The sequence below is a fragment of the Ornithodoros turicata genome, unplaced genomic scaffold, assembly GCF_037126465.1.
Source record: "Ornithodoros turicata isolate Travis unplaced genomic scaffold, ASM3712646v1 Chromosome45, whole genome shotgun sequence".
NCBI lineage: Eukaryota > Metazoa > Arthropoda > Arachnida > Ixodida > Argasidae > Ornithodoros > Ornithodoros turicata.
This window is the reverse complement of record NW_026999376.1, coordinates 985,943-1,000,866: the sequence shown is the minus strand read 5'-3', so window position 1 is coordinate 1,000,866 and position 14,924 is coordinate 985,943. Positions and strand designations below refer to the sequence as shown.

At 46.9% G+C, this 14,924-nt stretch overlaps 1 protein-coding gene across 3 annotated transcripts in view; it reads right to left on the bottom strand.

Annotated features, from left to right (window-relative positions):
* Positions 1 to 5,999: 5,999 nt before the first annotated feature.
* Positions 6,000 to 14,924, bottom strand: part of LOC135374174 (uncharacterized) — a 58,885-nt gene continuing 49,960 nt past the window's right edge. For all 3 annotated transcript variants that reach the window (XM_064607188.1, XM_064607185.1, XM_064607187.1), the window contains 3 exons: positions 14,186 to 14,321; positions 8,984 to 9,308; positions 6,000 to 6,486 (listed from right to left, as the gene is read on the bottom strand). In XM_064607188.1, the coding sequence (XP_064463258.1) occupies positions 6,066 to 6,486; positions 8,984 to 9,308; positions 14,186 to 14,321 (882 nt within the window). In that variant the 3' untranslated portion in view covers positions 6,000 to 6,065. The remainder of the gene's footprint in view (positions 6,487 to 8,983; positions 9,309 to 14,185; positions 14,322 to 14,924) is intronic.

Below are 14,924 nucleotides of genomic sequence, written 5' to 3'. Positions count from 1 at the left end.
TGCAGAATCATGGAAGTATTTGCGGAATAACATACGTAGCTTCCTTGGAACTACGATCCGGAAGGGGCTATCACCAACCTCTTCGTCGTCCGCCTGGGGAATGTACCGGACGGGGAGACCATCCTCGCTCAGCTGCTAGGAGTCGTACCTCTCCTCGGCGTCTTCCGTGTGTATCGGGTTTGCCGTCTCGAGCCACCTTGACACATGCTGACAAAGAACGTCGGTCCTCTGCGCTTCCAGGATGTCGTCTCTGCTTACAACTTGTTCCCACGAGAGCTCTTCCTCCGAGACGGTTTGGTTAACCGCGGCCACAAGCTCCTGCAGGAAAACGACGTCCTCAAGGGGCAACGGTGCTCGAGATAGCGCGTCTGCTACCTTATCTGAGGTTCCCTTCCGGTATTCCACCGACAAGTCGTATCGCTGCATCGTTAAACTCCAACGTGCGAGCCATCCGGCTGGTTTTTACAACAGCTTTAACAAGGATAGTGCCTGATGGTCCGCTTATATAGTGAAGTTCGCACCATCCAAATACATGTCGAGCTTATATAGTGCGAACATGATTGTTAGGCACTCCTTCTGAGTCACGTTATAATTGCGCTCGGAAGGCGTCAACATACGAATTGCAAATGTCACGCGTTGGAGTTCACCGTGGTACTCTTGTAACAAGACTGCACAAAGGCCGTAATCGCTTGCATCTGTTCGGGGTACAAATGGGCAATTTAGGTCTAGGAGATACAGTGGGTAGTGCCCGCAATCGCTCTAGCGAGAGGAGTAAACGCCTTCTCCCGCGCTTCACCCCACGACCATCGTGCTCCCTTCCGCAAAAGCCAAGTTAGCGGTTACGTGAGGTCTGCGCATTGCGGTATAAACTAGAAGTCAATCATACCCAGGAAGCGCTGCAATATCCGTCGGGCGGGGGTACTCTAGGATAGCCTTTAGCTTGTCCTCGTTCGGCCTGACCGTGCGGACCCCACCTTGAACCCGAGGGAATCGATGCGGTTGGTAGCCAACTGCATCTTCCGGGGATTGACACTCAATCCTGCAACTTCCGTGCGTCCTAACACCTCTTTCAAATGAGGAAGGTGTTTCTGGAATGTATGTGAAAAAATTACTACGTCATCCATGCACGCCATATCGAAATTATATTTCGCATCGCAAAGCACCTCGTCGATCACTCGCTGAAAACTACACTCTTAAAAATGAACTTCCCCGCATAGCACGCTCCTAGCCAACCATCATCTCGAATGATATCGCTATGTGCCCTGATTTGTTCAAAACGGTAGGCGTACGCCTTTTTTGTGACACTTATGCTGTTCATAATTGTCACAAAAATGGCGTACGCCTCCCGTTTTCAGCAAATCGGGGCGGATAACGATATCATTCGAGATGATGGTTGGCTAGGAGCGTGCTATGCGGTGAAGTTCATTTCTAAGAGTGTAGCCGGGGAATAAGACAGTCCAAAAGGTAGTCGGACAAATTCGTATAATCCCATGTGACAGGTAAGTGCATGCTGTTTTCTCAATTTTCTCAACATCAACCGGTACTATCGGGATCTGCAGGAATCCTCTACTGGAGTCCAACGTTGTAAACACGTGGGCTCATCCCAACGAGTCATGATCGAGTCTATCGAGGAAACAGGGTTCGAATCTCTTACCGTTACCTTGTTCAGTTGGTGGTAATCCACGCACAACCTTGCGGTTCCATCCTGTTTCGGCGCAAGAACCACCGGAAAAGCACACGGGCTTCGGGAAGGTCTGAAGGCAAGTAGTAGTCTCGGGCAAGTAGATGAAGCGTTGTCTGACACGTTGTCCATCGACGGTCAAGGTGAGGGGTAATGCTCCTCTGGCTGGTATCACTGCATCTGATGGGAGCCTAAGGTAGGTCCTGGTTGGCCAGAGAGAAATGTTCCGTTCCTCGAACCAATCGTGGATGGTGTCACCTATCAGGGATACCGACGCTCCAGTGTCCACCAAAGGCGCAACGTCCTTACCCAGAACGCGCACCACAATAAATGGTCCAACGTTGCATATGTGCAAAAATACTCCAAAAGCCGGGAGACGACATAACTAGAAAAAAAAGTAGAGAACTCCGACTTAACATAACGTCGTCCCGCACATATGTCGTCAATGTTTTCAGCAGCCGACGACAGAACTGAGTCATTCCCAATTACCGCCGCCGGCGTCCCGGCTTTCCTGTAAGCCTGTCCTGTAAGCCTGGAGATTGTCTGGGGGTGGTACTAGTTTACTGCTGAATGCTCGCTCTTGCCATAGCCATGATAGTGACTGTAGTATGTATAAATAAGTAAATAAGATTGCAAAATGCTGCGCAAATAGGCAAAGCATACTGTGGTTTGCGTGCGGTGAATGGGAATGACATAAGGTACTGTTTGCCACACCATGGATTGAGCCCCCACAGGACGGCCGTGGAGGTAGCACATGAAACGAGAACTAGACACAAGAAAACGGATCAGCAAGCGAACTGCGCAGCAGAATCTGGACTTGATATCACGCCGTACACTCTTAACTCGGTACCCTTTAGTAAAGGGTAAAAAATCGCAATATTTTACCCTCTATTTCAGAAGCTACCAGGTACCCTCTGAGCAGTACCTTTAATAAAAGTTACAAGGAAACCCACTAATTAGAGGTTACGGCCTTCAATCCAGCACCTGCCCGTACAGGTTACGCCAACGTGCGGCTTTTTATACAGGATGTTTATTTTTATTCGCAACAGAGTAGCGCTCATTTGGCAGGTGGGTTATGTGAATTTTTGCTAATTAATCGATCCGTAGTTACAAACACATGCGTCAGGAAATGTCGGAAATGTTTGTAACTACGGATGGGTTAATTTGCGAAAATTAACATAACCCACCTGTCAAATGAGCGCTGGTGTGATGCGAATAAAAACAAACACCCTGTGCGTGATATGGACATACCTTTACAGAACACACCAAGGTACCAAAATGAACCATCAGAAAAGGAGATCTTGAACATATGTATATTACAAAAACAGAAGTCTGTCGAGAGGTGACACATTGTGCACAAGTGCGATTCTGATGTGAGGAGAAACCATGGTCGCTTTACCATGTATGTGGAAAAAAGAACTATCTTCTAAGTGAGAAGCAATGCATAAAAGTGCGAGGAAGCCAGCGAGTCAAAACAACTGACCTATGTTTGCTAAGCTGAACAGACCCAACGAAATGGAGAATTGCAGCAGAAAAAAATTTATTCCACATTCGTGTTGCAGAGGCGAGCGCAAATGGCAATACAGTATTACATAAAACGCACACAACCTTCAGGAATATGAGTGTACAGTAACGCAGGAGACACTACATTACTGCGTTATCAGCGTTGGAGGCGCTCTGCGACGAGTTTGTGAGGTACTGCATTGCGCTGGTGACGGTATGTGAACCTGCATGTGGGATCCTGGGAACAAAAGTTTGGGCAATGAGAGTAACATTTACGGAACCATTCAAATCCGTATAAATCACAAGTTATAAAGTAGCATAAATGCGGGAAGGCGTTCACTCCGCGATTGAGTCTTAGAATATCGTAAGAATACAACAAGTAGGAAGCTGCGAATTATATATCTCGATGCATATATCCGCAGCTCGCAAAATGCACGCCGGTGTATAAACCTCTACCCGAGAAACGTCATCATGACGTTGGTAGACAGACAGAAACCGAAACAGCTCGGAAGGGGGGAGCTGGGTTCCACGAATTGGGAATTGTTTGCTGCCTCCTATTCAAAGAAAAGTAGAACCGAAGGTCGCGTCCCTTTCAGAGACCATCGTAATCCCCTCAAAACCGTGACTTTCGGGCATGACCTTGTTCACCACTAGCTTTGAACGTAGTTCAACTCTACCAAACTCTACCAAACTCGAACACTATGACGTCATTTGTTAACAAACAGGTAGAGGTCTATTGACTTGGCGACCAAGTAAGAGCTGAAAAGTAGCAAGCGTTAGTGGCGTTCATATGCTGGACCGCAAAACGCTTGCCATAATCACAACAAACATGCGCTAAGAGCTCTTGCTATCAAAATAACGCATGTACCTAGCACAAAATGTACACTTACCCAGTGTATGAAGTGTGTGAATTAGGACTGCGGTGGTGACGTTCGTTTTCGGTTATATATTCTTTGCAATCTTCGCACTCACTACACTTTCCCCTGAGAACACCGAAAATATCCTTGTTTGCAAGCGACATCTAGCTTTTCCGTTGTTCCTGACGATACTATGATAAACGCGAGGGAAACCACTGATTAAAACAGATTACACTTGTTAACGGACGGACGACGAGCGTTAAGCGTTTCAAGGAAACCGCTCTCAATGTGGATAGACCTAGACCACGCTCGGCTACGCAGCGAAATCGGAAATCTTGGTGGTTGCGGCATTGACAATGGTTTTCCACCCTTTAGAAAGAAACATACTATCAGTATTCCAGACAGCGAACTTATAATCTGTGTTCATACAGCATTGATAACATGTAGTCGACGTGTAGATGACGCTGAAACAGATAAAAAATAACGGCGTAGATTCGCAACTGTCGTCTCGAATGGGAGGCTGAAACGTGGCATTATGCTGAAAAACAGAAGGAAAACAAACGATAAGAAACTAACAAAGAAATTATCGTTGGAGATTTCGCTTAGAAGTTACAGTGTCGGAGTAGAGGGTACATTTATAAGTTACAACAAGCTGTTTTTGTTTTTTCCGAGATGTAACTTCTATTCGTGTTGTAAAGACATGACCTTGGTCGCTTTTAACTTCTAAATATACGTTACAGTGGTGTAACCTATAAGAAATCTCGAAATCTACGTCTATATATAGAAGTTACATGTTTCTAAAAGTTACAATAAAAGGTACGGGTTTAAGAGTGTAGTGTGCGGCTGCTCCATCCATTGCGTGCAAAAGTCACCTTACTGGCTTTTATGTTGTGTTGAGTTTTCTATGTGGTGTCCAGGACAGGAATGTAGGTATATGTATCACTAGTTATGCCAAGGACCTTTGTACCATCAACATTTTGTTTCAGTTTGGATCCCTCAAAAAAACATGCCTAACACTAGAGCACAAAGGCTTCATTATGGCATAGTTTCACCAACGTCGATTAATACCTGGACTGATATCAACAGTCACCTAACTTGAATTAACTTGAATTTAACACTTAACTCTGGTTCACTAAAAACGTAAGGGGTATAGGACCTATATATATAGGATTGATCAGTTGGGTCATTTATGATATTCTGTCTTTTCCTTGGGACCTGCTTTGTAGTCTCAGTGCAGACCGCGACTACAGACGAGACTACAGACGTGTAGAATGTCTCTGAAGACTACACCTTGTGTAGAACGTGCCTTGTAATTTCTAAACAGAACCGCTTTCACACCAGATTCTTGAAAGAGCAAATATCATTTGTCAGAAGGGAAAAATAGGGAAGAAGGGAACCCTCGTGCTTCCGAAGCTGGAATATGCTGCTTCTGTGTGGGACCCGAGACAGGCGACGCTCACTGCTCAAGTGGAAAGTGTACAAAACGGCGCAGCACGGTTCATTCTCGGTAATTATGCCAGGGCGGCCAGTGTTATCACCATGGAAGCTAGTCTTAACCTATCTCATCTCTCACTTCGACGCAGTGTTACTCGTCTTTGTCTATTGCACAATTTTTTTTTTATCATAACGATATCTCTTCACGGCTGGACCATGCACAGAAGGTTGGCATTCCCTTTTGCACTACTAACGTATACTTTCAGTCATTTCTGGCCAAAACCTCTCTCGAGTGGAACCACCTTCCCGGCTCTATTTCATCCATTACTGCCCCTTCATTATTTAAGAATGCTCTTTGTGATCATCTGAACGCCACATAGTGATTTTTTTTGTCTAATTTTTCATTGTTTTGTGTCTTCTGTATATGCATCCTCTTATATTTGAACTTATTGTTACATACGCCCTTCCCCTCTGTAATGCTAATAAGCCTTGAGGGTACCATAAATAAATAAATAAAACAAATGGAAGCTTTGAACCGCTCTTGTAGTGCGCATTACAAAAATATTGTATTCGATCACGGATGCGTTTCACTAGTTGACAACTAACGAGTAATTGGAAGGTTCATCGATTAAACATCTCTTGCTCGATGCCATGTACTGTCCATCGCTGCAGCTAAAGACCCGAGCAAAGTCCACAATGTTTCTCAAAGGCAGGTTGCACCTGGCACGACTGGTGCTGTCATCCCTTGAGCAGAGGAAATAGCAGTAGGAAGCGAAGAACAGCTCTTTCTTATTTTTGAAAGTTCCCAGGTGTCGGGTGCTCTTGAGGCGTGCAAAGGCTTCCCAAGATATCTTGAGCGCCAGAAGTGTACGCCAGGCTTCGTTCGAGCCTTGGTCACCGTAGCAGCGAGTCAAGTATTGGAAGCTCTGGCTCGCTCTATTTGACCACCAGCTGTCAGGGCGCAAGTCCGCACCGGTGCTTGAATATGATGCGCCTTCTGGTCCCAGTATTCTGAACACAAGGAAGAAAGAGAGGAAGACATAACCAGTGATGGCCACCAACTACTTCTACAGTAGTTTAACTATAACTACTAACTACTTATTTAACTAGTGCAATGTATTTTAACTGCATCTATAACTACTTGACGTTGTCCATCAACACCAATCTCTTGTAGTGTTGTTGGAGACCTAAATATAAATCACAAGTAGTGATAATGCCTACGTCGCTTAATTCACATACTGTCGTAATACCCACTACCTGTCCCTCGTATATTATGCGCTGACAAAAGAGCTTGCTGCGGAAATATTTTCTATGGAGTTAAAGCTTCCGCTATAAAGGTAAGTACAACATACGACGGACCATGTACGAGACTTACACTGAGGCCCCTTCCTCACAGATCAAAGCGCCACGCACAAATATTGTGGTGGCTGCCGATTGCGCCCCTGTGGACCGTAAAATATTTTCGCTTAGCCACGATGACCGATCATGTAGCCATCCTAAGCGGTTACGTGCACACCAGGACGGTATCCAAGGTATTACGCGGGCCGCTATACGATCGTCAAATACAAAGCTTGCGGTGGGATTCCTTCTGCACCTACGTGATAAACTAATTGTTGCAGAATTACTTCACAACAAATCAGGCTTCACTAGACAAGCATTAAAAGTGAAGATTTAGTACCCATGCACGGCACAATGGCTCTGCAGGTCCTGCGTACTTCACGTTTACTTTCGTGTCATCTCTCAAACTTAGGGGAAATGTTACCCGATTCCAATAAAAAGGCTCCAAACTTCTACATTAGCAGAAACAATCTGTCGTGCTTGATATACAGGGTGTTCAAAGTTAAGCTTTCACGGGAGGTTCACAAACACAGCGATAAAAGGAAACCGGAGGCTATCCTTACGCTTCTTGAGTAAGAAACAGGTGCTAGATAATTAGCAGCACCTGTTTCTTACTCAAGCAGCAGAAAAATAGCGCCCGCTCTTCTTTTATTCGCCTATTTATGAAGAGCTCGTGAAAGCTTAACTTTGAACACTTTGTACATATTCCGAACGTGTTCGAAGTGCGACGTTGTAGGGGGATCCCAGAAGGGTTCACTAACAAATCTGGCCTTGCGGGGAGCACATCAATACCACCATTCATCGGATACAACAAGAACAACTTTATTTCGCGATGATGGATGGGTAGTTTCATCGCCGGGGGCGATACTCTACCCCATTGCTGGTGGTGCTGCGAAATGAAAATGGGATTGAAAATGGGAGGCGTACATCCTTGTTGTACACTAATTATGCAGTTCATAATTGCCACGAAAAATGTGTGTGCCGTCTGTGTGTTACAGCGGAAAGAGATTGATCGCCTCATCACTAGGATGTGGTTCCTGTGGCAAAGTGAGACTAAGTGGAGAAAAGCGCAGTTCGCTTAAAATCGGCGCCGTAGGTCAGGAACCACATCCTAGTGATGAAGAGATCAATTTCTTTCCGCTGTAAAACACAGCCGGCGCACGCATTTTTTGTGGCAATGATGGACGGCATAATTGTCACAAAAAGGTGTACGTCTCCCATTTTCAACAAATCTGGGCAGAGAAGGATGTCATTAGAAATGATGGTTAGACTGTAGGTGAAGTAACGGCCGTTCCGCTAACGGTCTTCGCTTTGATGTCTAACCAGGTTCGACGTCTGACATCGAGGTAATCATCGAGCTAGCTAATACGTTGGGAGAAGATAAAGTTCACTTTTATGCGCCCATTATTCCTTGATGTGTTGTGAAAGTCGCGAGAGTGTAGCCACGGATCTCAGGCGCCCGTGCACTCACTCCCTTTCACTCTATTCATATTCTGAAGGGACAGCTCCCGCCAATCTTAATAACAACGCTGGAAAAATTCCGTCTCGGTCCCCGAGCGCGATAACAGCCACCATGGGGGCGCTATGGGGAAATCTTAAATGAACAAAATCCTTGCGTTAAACTCACAGAATAATTTTTGTTCAATTAACATTTCCTCATGGTCCCGAAGGTTGCTGTAATCGCGCTCGGAAACGAGACCATATTTTTTTCCAGTGTTATTATTAAAGTTGACGGAAGCTGTACCTAATTCTGAAGCACACCATGAGAAATGATCAGGAACCCGTAAACGGACATAACTCGGTCTTTGTCCCTTCTGCAAAGATAACTTGTCTAATGAACGATAAATATTGTCTCAGCTGCCGTCGTTGTCCTCTAAAACCAGCCAGGGTGATCTCGAGCCATTAGCGCAAAGACTGTATTAGAGAGAATTAGAGCATCAGTGCACACTACGAAATCCTGATTCTCTTTGTGTAATGAACTGGAAGATTCCCGCTTTCCAGACGAATGTCGGCACAGTTCCCCCTGAAGTCGGCCCAGGACGCATACTAACTCCCCTCTCCTTCCTGCTGTCCTCTCTCCGTCTGTCCTCATCTGTACGTCGCTCATAGCCACAGTTGCTTCGCGGCGCTAACACGAAAGGAAAAAAAAAGATCATGATGAGATACGAACCGTAACAGGGCCGTGGCAAACAGGGTTCCAAGACCCGCGAACTTCACAGCGAGAGGAAAATCGTCGTGGAATAAAGGTGGACGGGTGGCTCCAAGGGGAATTCCAATGTACTGTCTCTGGATGCGCACCACGGGCTTACTGCTGTAGAGGGCAGTGTAGAAGCAAAGCGCGTCAGGCGGCACGGGCGTCGGCTTCGCCATTAGTTCGTGCATAAGGTCCGTAAGCAGCGAACGCAGGTTCAGGACATTGAGTAAAAACGACGCTTCCAGAGGATGCCACGTTGACCAGCGTTTTAGGGTGAGCCAACCACCGGACGTCAGATCGCCTGCGGACACAACAAAATAAAATTTATAAAGGAGGAAATGACATTCTACAAAGCGCATACGACATATGGGACGTGCGCATCAACGTGTGCGGTCTAGCCGCACTAGAGTCACTAAATAGGGAGCAGAGTAGCGACACTGAGCCACGCCGGCGAGCGATACCGCCATCTTGGGTCCGGCGCAGTTGCGCCGCAAAGCAATGGGACGGCAACCGCCCCCTTCTCAGCTGGAGAACAGTGCGCAGGGGAGCCAGCTCGCAACAGAGGAAACCGGTTTTGGATGGAGGCAGGTTCCCCAAGGTCGCAATTTTCCCTTGTATTTGTTCCTATCCCAATACGTGCAATGCCGGAGGCCGCCCTTAGATACCCCATTGTTACCACACCTTGGCTTGCGTTTGATTGTAGCGCGCTAAAGATCCAGTTGAAGCACAATCCAAGCCAGGCCAAGTCACCGAAGGAGAAATGGACGACTGCGCCTGCGGCGCCTGGTACGACAGGTACGCTATGTGATGCACGCAACCGTGCACTAGATCCTTGCGATCGCTGAACACGTTTAAAAACGGGACCAAAAAGTGAAACACGACACAGAAAGTTGTTATACGCGTTTTATTTGGACATATAAAGACTAGATTCATTCGCAGAAACAACAAAAACATTTTGCCGCTAAAGTTAGCGCGCTGAAGTGATCCGGAACGGCAACAGTGGGGTATCTAGTGGCGGCCTTCTTCGTTGCACGCTTTTCCGAGGTGAGTTTGGGGGACCTGGATGGAGGGGACTCAATATGACGACGCGTTCTTGGAAGGAGAAACCACGTGACACGATCGGCCCAATTGCGGACATTGAACGGCGCCTCCGGCGCGGAAAACGAAGGCGATACTCTGTACCCTTTTTAGTGACTCTAAGCCGCACGAACCACTACCCATTGTGTATGGCATTCGCCCTTAGCGTCGGAGTGGGGGAATCTTCTTCCCTTTTCTTTTTTCTCTTCTGCTTTTTTTTTTTGTGCTGCATTCTATTCAGCCAACTTAAAAGAGCTATGAACTTCATCAAGTTAACCCGCCGACTGTGTCGGCACGAAACGGTGACTTTATCTTCTTGGCTGTGACATCTTTTGTATAGATGAATCCGATAGGTCCATATCTAACCTATGCGATCACGGATAGCACGGCTCGGTTCCGTGGTAAGTGGGCCCGCCACTGTTGCTCAATGTGAACACGCATTTCTTCTTATCTTCAAGGTTTAGGCTTTATCGCAGAAAGCATGTGCAGAAAGCAAAAAAGGTGCCGGCGTGTTTTGTGGAAGGAATGCCTACGCTGCGTGCTGTCATCGTCGCCGTCAGAGGAAGAAAGAAAGTGAATTGCACCACATTGTAGAAAACAGGGCGCGTCAAACGAACGACACGCAGAAGGATATTGCACGGTCAGGTCCCACATTTTCTGTCCAGCAGTTTAGGACATATTACCAACCCAAGTAAGTTAGCCATTTTTTCTTGCTCCTTCTACACTGTTCTCCACAGACTAGAGCAGATGACGTTATGTGTACCTCCATGTTGGCATCTGATTGGCTCCTACAATTCTTCAAATGACGTAACAATGGATAGAGGTACCTGGATGGCGGTACATCTAGTCGCCAGAATCGAAAAAAGACGCGTTTTTGTATTTACGCTGCACCCATTATGAAAGGGAAGTAATGAACAAAAACTTCTAAATAGAATTACGAAGCGTAGCAGAACAATATCACACCTATTACCTCCGTAACTGAATATCTGCAGATAGGACTTCTTACCTCCTTTAACTCTCAAGTGACGTCAACACCGTTTATTCGTATAACAGCAGACATGCTGCAACAAAGCTACTCGGTGCCTATAGCGCTACCAGTTCATATTACTTAAAGGGGTTGTGAAACCATTTTCAAACGTTTAAAGAAATAAATATGGATGAATACGGATTTACGTGTCGTAAGCATGTACACCAAAACGCCATGTTTCTGCGACCCCGGGTTACCAAGCTATTGCACTTCCAATATTACGCGCTAGGCAATCTGTCGCTGTTGAACAGTTCGCCTTCTCACTCCTTTTTGGAGCGACGTTTTATCGTGGACAAATGGAGCTTATCTACATTTCGCACCAACGCATACATATCGGTTTCCATGACGACGTAGGCGGCTGAGTAGGCGGAGTCGTAGGTGGAGTCGGTCGGTGGAGAACCGTCTTCGGTATGGTGACCTTTGTGGTACTGCGCGCAAGTGTGCACGGATAAAACGTCACTTCTCATTTGTCTGCCGAAGTCTGTCAACGCCATGGAGGAAAGAAGATACAGGAGGCGCTCCAACGGCTCTTCGAGAGGAGTGAGAAGTGTGGGGTAAGTGACGTAAGAATAGGAGATGAGCTGTAGCTTCTTTGGAGCCGCGTGGGCGTCACGTTACCTGAATAGCCCAATGAGGTCGGTTTGCACACGTCACTTTGGGGACCAGTTTGGCGCGCTACCGCCACACATCTCCAAATATTCCGAAACTATGCGTTGGGGGCTCCCATAGAGCTGTATGTAATCCAAACCGGAAGGCGAGAGGTGATGTTACCGGAGTGGCCCCAATCTCCACTTCACGTCTCGGCACAACAGGGCTCCTCCTCTCTTTCCTTCCTCCATGGTCAACATTGTTCGACGCCGCCGTGCCTGGTGACTTTATGAAGCAGCCAAAGCACGTTGAAATGAGAAATTCTTCAGGCCAGTCTGGTCTTAGCATATATTGAGACCGGACTTACCAGAACGATTCCTCATTTTGACGTGCTTTGGCAGCTGCGAGCATAGCACACTATTACTGTTGATGTAGGATCACTCGCGATCTAATTAATTGGCGACGAACATATTCTTGAAGAAGCGGTAGTTCGCGACCCGCTTATACCACAGTGCCCGTTACCACAGGTGCAAAAGCGTCTGATCTTACCAGGCTTAGTTTCTGAGCCAGAAAGCAAAATGTCTGCATTCAGGGTGGTCACAGCCTTCGACGCAAGCGTGGAAGCATCGACATACGACGTTCAAACGTTTGAACAGTATTTCGTCGGGAACGAGATTGGAGACGAGAACAAGTGGACCTGTATAGCTCCTCTACGTTGTGGGACCGAAAACCTACGGGACACATCAGATCCCCCGAACCACAAAGGCATTCGTGAATTTCGTTGCAGCACTCAGCAGTCGTTTGGTTGTGACTCACATCCAAAATAGTGGGACGTTGTCATCTCAGGTCTATTCTTCTACTCAGCAAGAGGGCGAAAGTACGAAAACTGAAAAAGCTATCAGTTTTCTTCACGAACTCTGTACCTCACTGGAAACAACGGCTGGATTGAACGAAACTGGACTGGGAGGTTGGTACGTGTTGTCAGTGCTCCTAACTGATGTAACTGTGTAACATTTGGGACGGCGAAGGAGTGAATTGTCTACCGGACTCTGGTGATCGATGTTCCGGTTCCTGTACATGACTTCTGATCGACGATGTTGAAATGTCCCAGAGGGTCGGATGTGCTGGGGAGCTGCTCAGCCCCTGGCTTCGCTCCAGGACGTCTCCGAGGTGAGATCTGCTTTTGCCGCGCTGCCAACATGTTCATTCCCCACGATGCCACAATACAGCTGGTTTGTCTCGACTCTGTACAAAGTGTTCCTTGTGCGCAACTTGCGCCGGTTTGACGGACGAAAGATAAGGACTGGAGACCTGAGTACGTCACTCTGTGCCACACACCTCTGCACAGCCAAACCTGTTTAATGGGAGAGTCTGGCGACTGGGAGGAGCCTGTTTTAAAGTGGGCCATTTCGACGTCCCACGACAGACGGCGCGAAGGCCAGTGCTGCAACTTGGGAGCGAAAGTACTGTAACTCTCTTCATGCCTTTCCTTCCTCAATTTTGGAGCGAAGGGACAGCCTTGGATTGTCCCAGTGCCGCCATGGCTTTCATTGCAGCCAGGTACGAAAATAGCTGTGACGTCACAGCGGATCAACATCTCCGGGCGGCAAAATACCAAAGGATGTCGAAATTCTCCATATAAACGGCGATGTGCACGGATGGAGAAGTCCGTCTTCTGTAGTCCCTTCTTCATAGTACCCTTTTCGTATTTCTTGTAAGCTTTCACCTCTCATAAGTGGGGGATATGTTGTTTGGATGAGTAATGAATAATGAAAGGAAAAGGATGCTTTGAGAACTGTGAGGCCTTTTTTTTTTTCAGCGGGACTTCTGGAAGTGCCTGTCGACAGCCCTGTACTATCGATTGCCATTTCCGAAAGTCATTAATGATCACTTCTGGGAGCCGGAGGTGGACTGCTGATGTTCAGCAGGGTCCATCTTCCAGGTTGTCCACCACAGACCTTACCGGAGAAAGGGAATCTTGCAGCCCAGTGCTTCCTCGCTATACACGTAACTTCATTGATGGTTTTTCTCGCTGGTCTTCCTTGGACGGTTAAGTTTCTTACCTTTTGCGGAGACCTTGTTGACACAACTAAACGGATGGTGGCAGAATGGAATAATGTTTGCAATGTGACAGGGCTGGTTCAGTGTATGGTCGTGTTGAGGTATATCCTGAAACAGCACGCCACCAGGATAGACGCCTGCTCTCCTCCCGAGACAGAGTTCGCTACGCCATGTTACTTCTCATGTCCAGTGAAATGACATGAAACCAAGTTAGGTATGGGGCACGTAAAGCTTGTCGTATGCTTCGTGGTTATATGTTACTTCGTCTACTGCTGTTCTTGGACCACTACTTACTAGTGACTGATCTTCTCGCCTCCTCTTTTTGGCAAGCACACAGCATCATTATCCATTAATTCTCACGACACTGGGACGTCAAATTGCCACGTGTGACCGCTCTTTAAAGTATGCATATTTGAGAGACTTACTGGTCGTTTCTGTTCTTAATTTGGAAAGCTTCCGTAGAATCATGGATGATGGACCCACATCAAACCCTGCTTGTAATCCAAGCACTCCAGGGACAATAGCCTTTATGTTCTCTGTAACCATCTTGGCAGAAGCACCCTAAAACAGTTAAGGTACAAAAAGAAGACATGTCTGGATCTTTCTGCAGGTAAATGAATGATACGATTTGTTAGTACTTTGTGCTCTGCTGTTTGCCTGCGAAGACCAACTCGTGACTTTATTCGTGGAGTGTAGTATATTCACAAGAAACGGTACATTTACTTCTTTGAATTTCCGATTTCGGATGGTTACGTGAAGAAGTAACGATGAATAAAGCTAAAGTCTGGGCGGCTTGGTACGTTAATGTAAAATCGATAAAATCCCCGCGCTGTGATTTTAATCAATTTTAGAAAAAAGTAACCAGTTGGGCCTTTCTAGGCAGACAGTACATTTGCGCATGTGCAGTACGCCGTTGTCGGGCCGACATCGGCCCTATCTGCTTCAGGTGACATCGGCTGGCGTTAGGCCATTTGCAAAAGTTCCAGAGAGTGGGCGCCTGGGTTCCCATGCCGGGAAATGCTGTGCAAAACTACAGCGACAGCGCATACACCAGTACGACGACGACGACGACGATCGGGGTCGATAGCAAATCGCTGTCGTTTTGCAGAACATTTCCCGGCACGCTCTGCAAGGGCGCGCGCTGCTCCCTGGAACTTTTCCAAA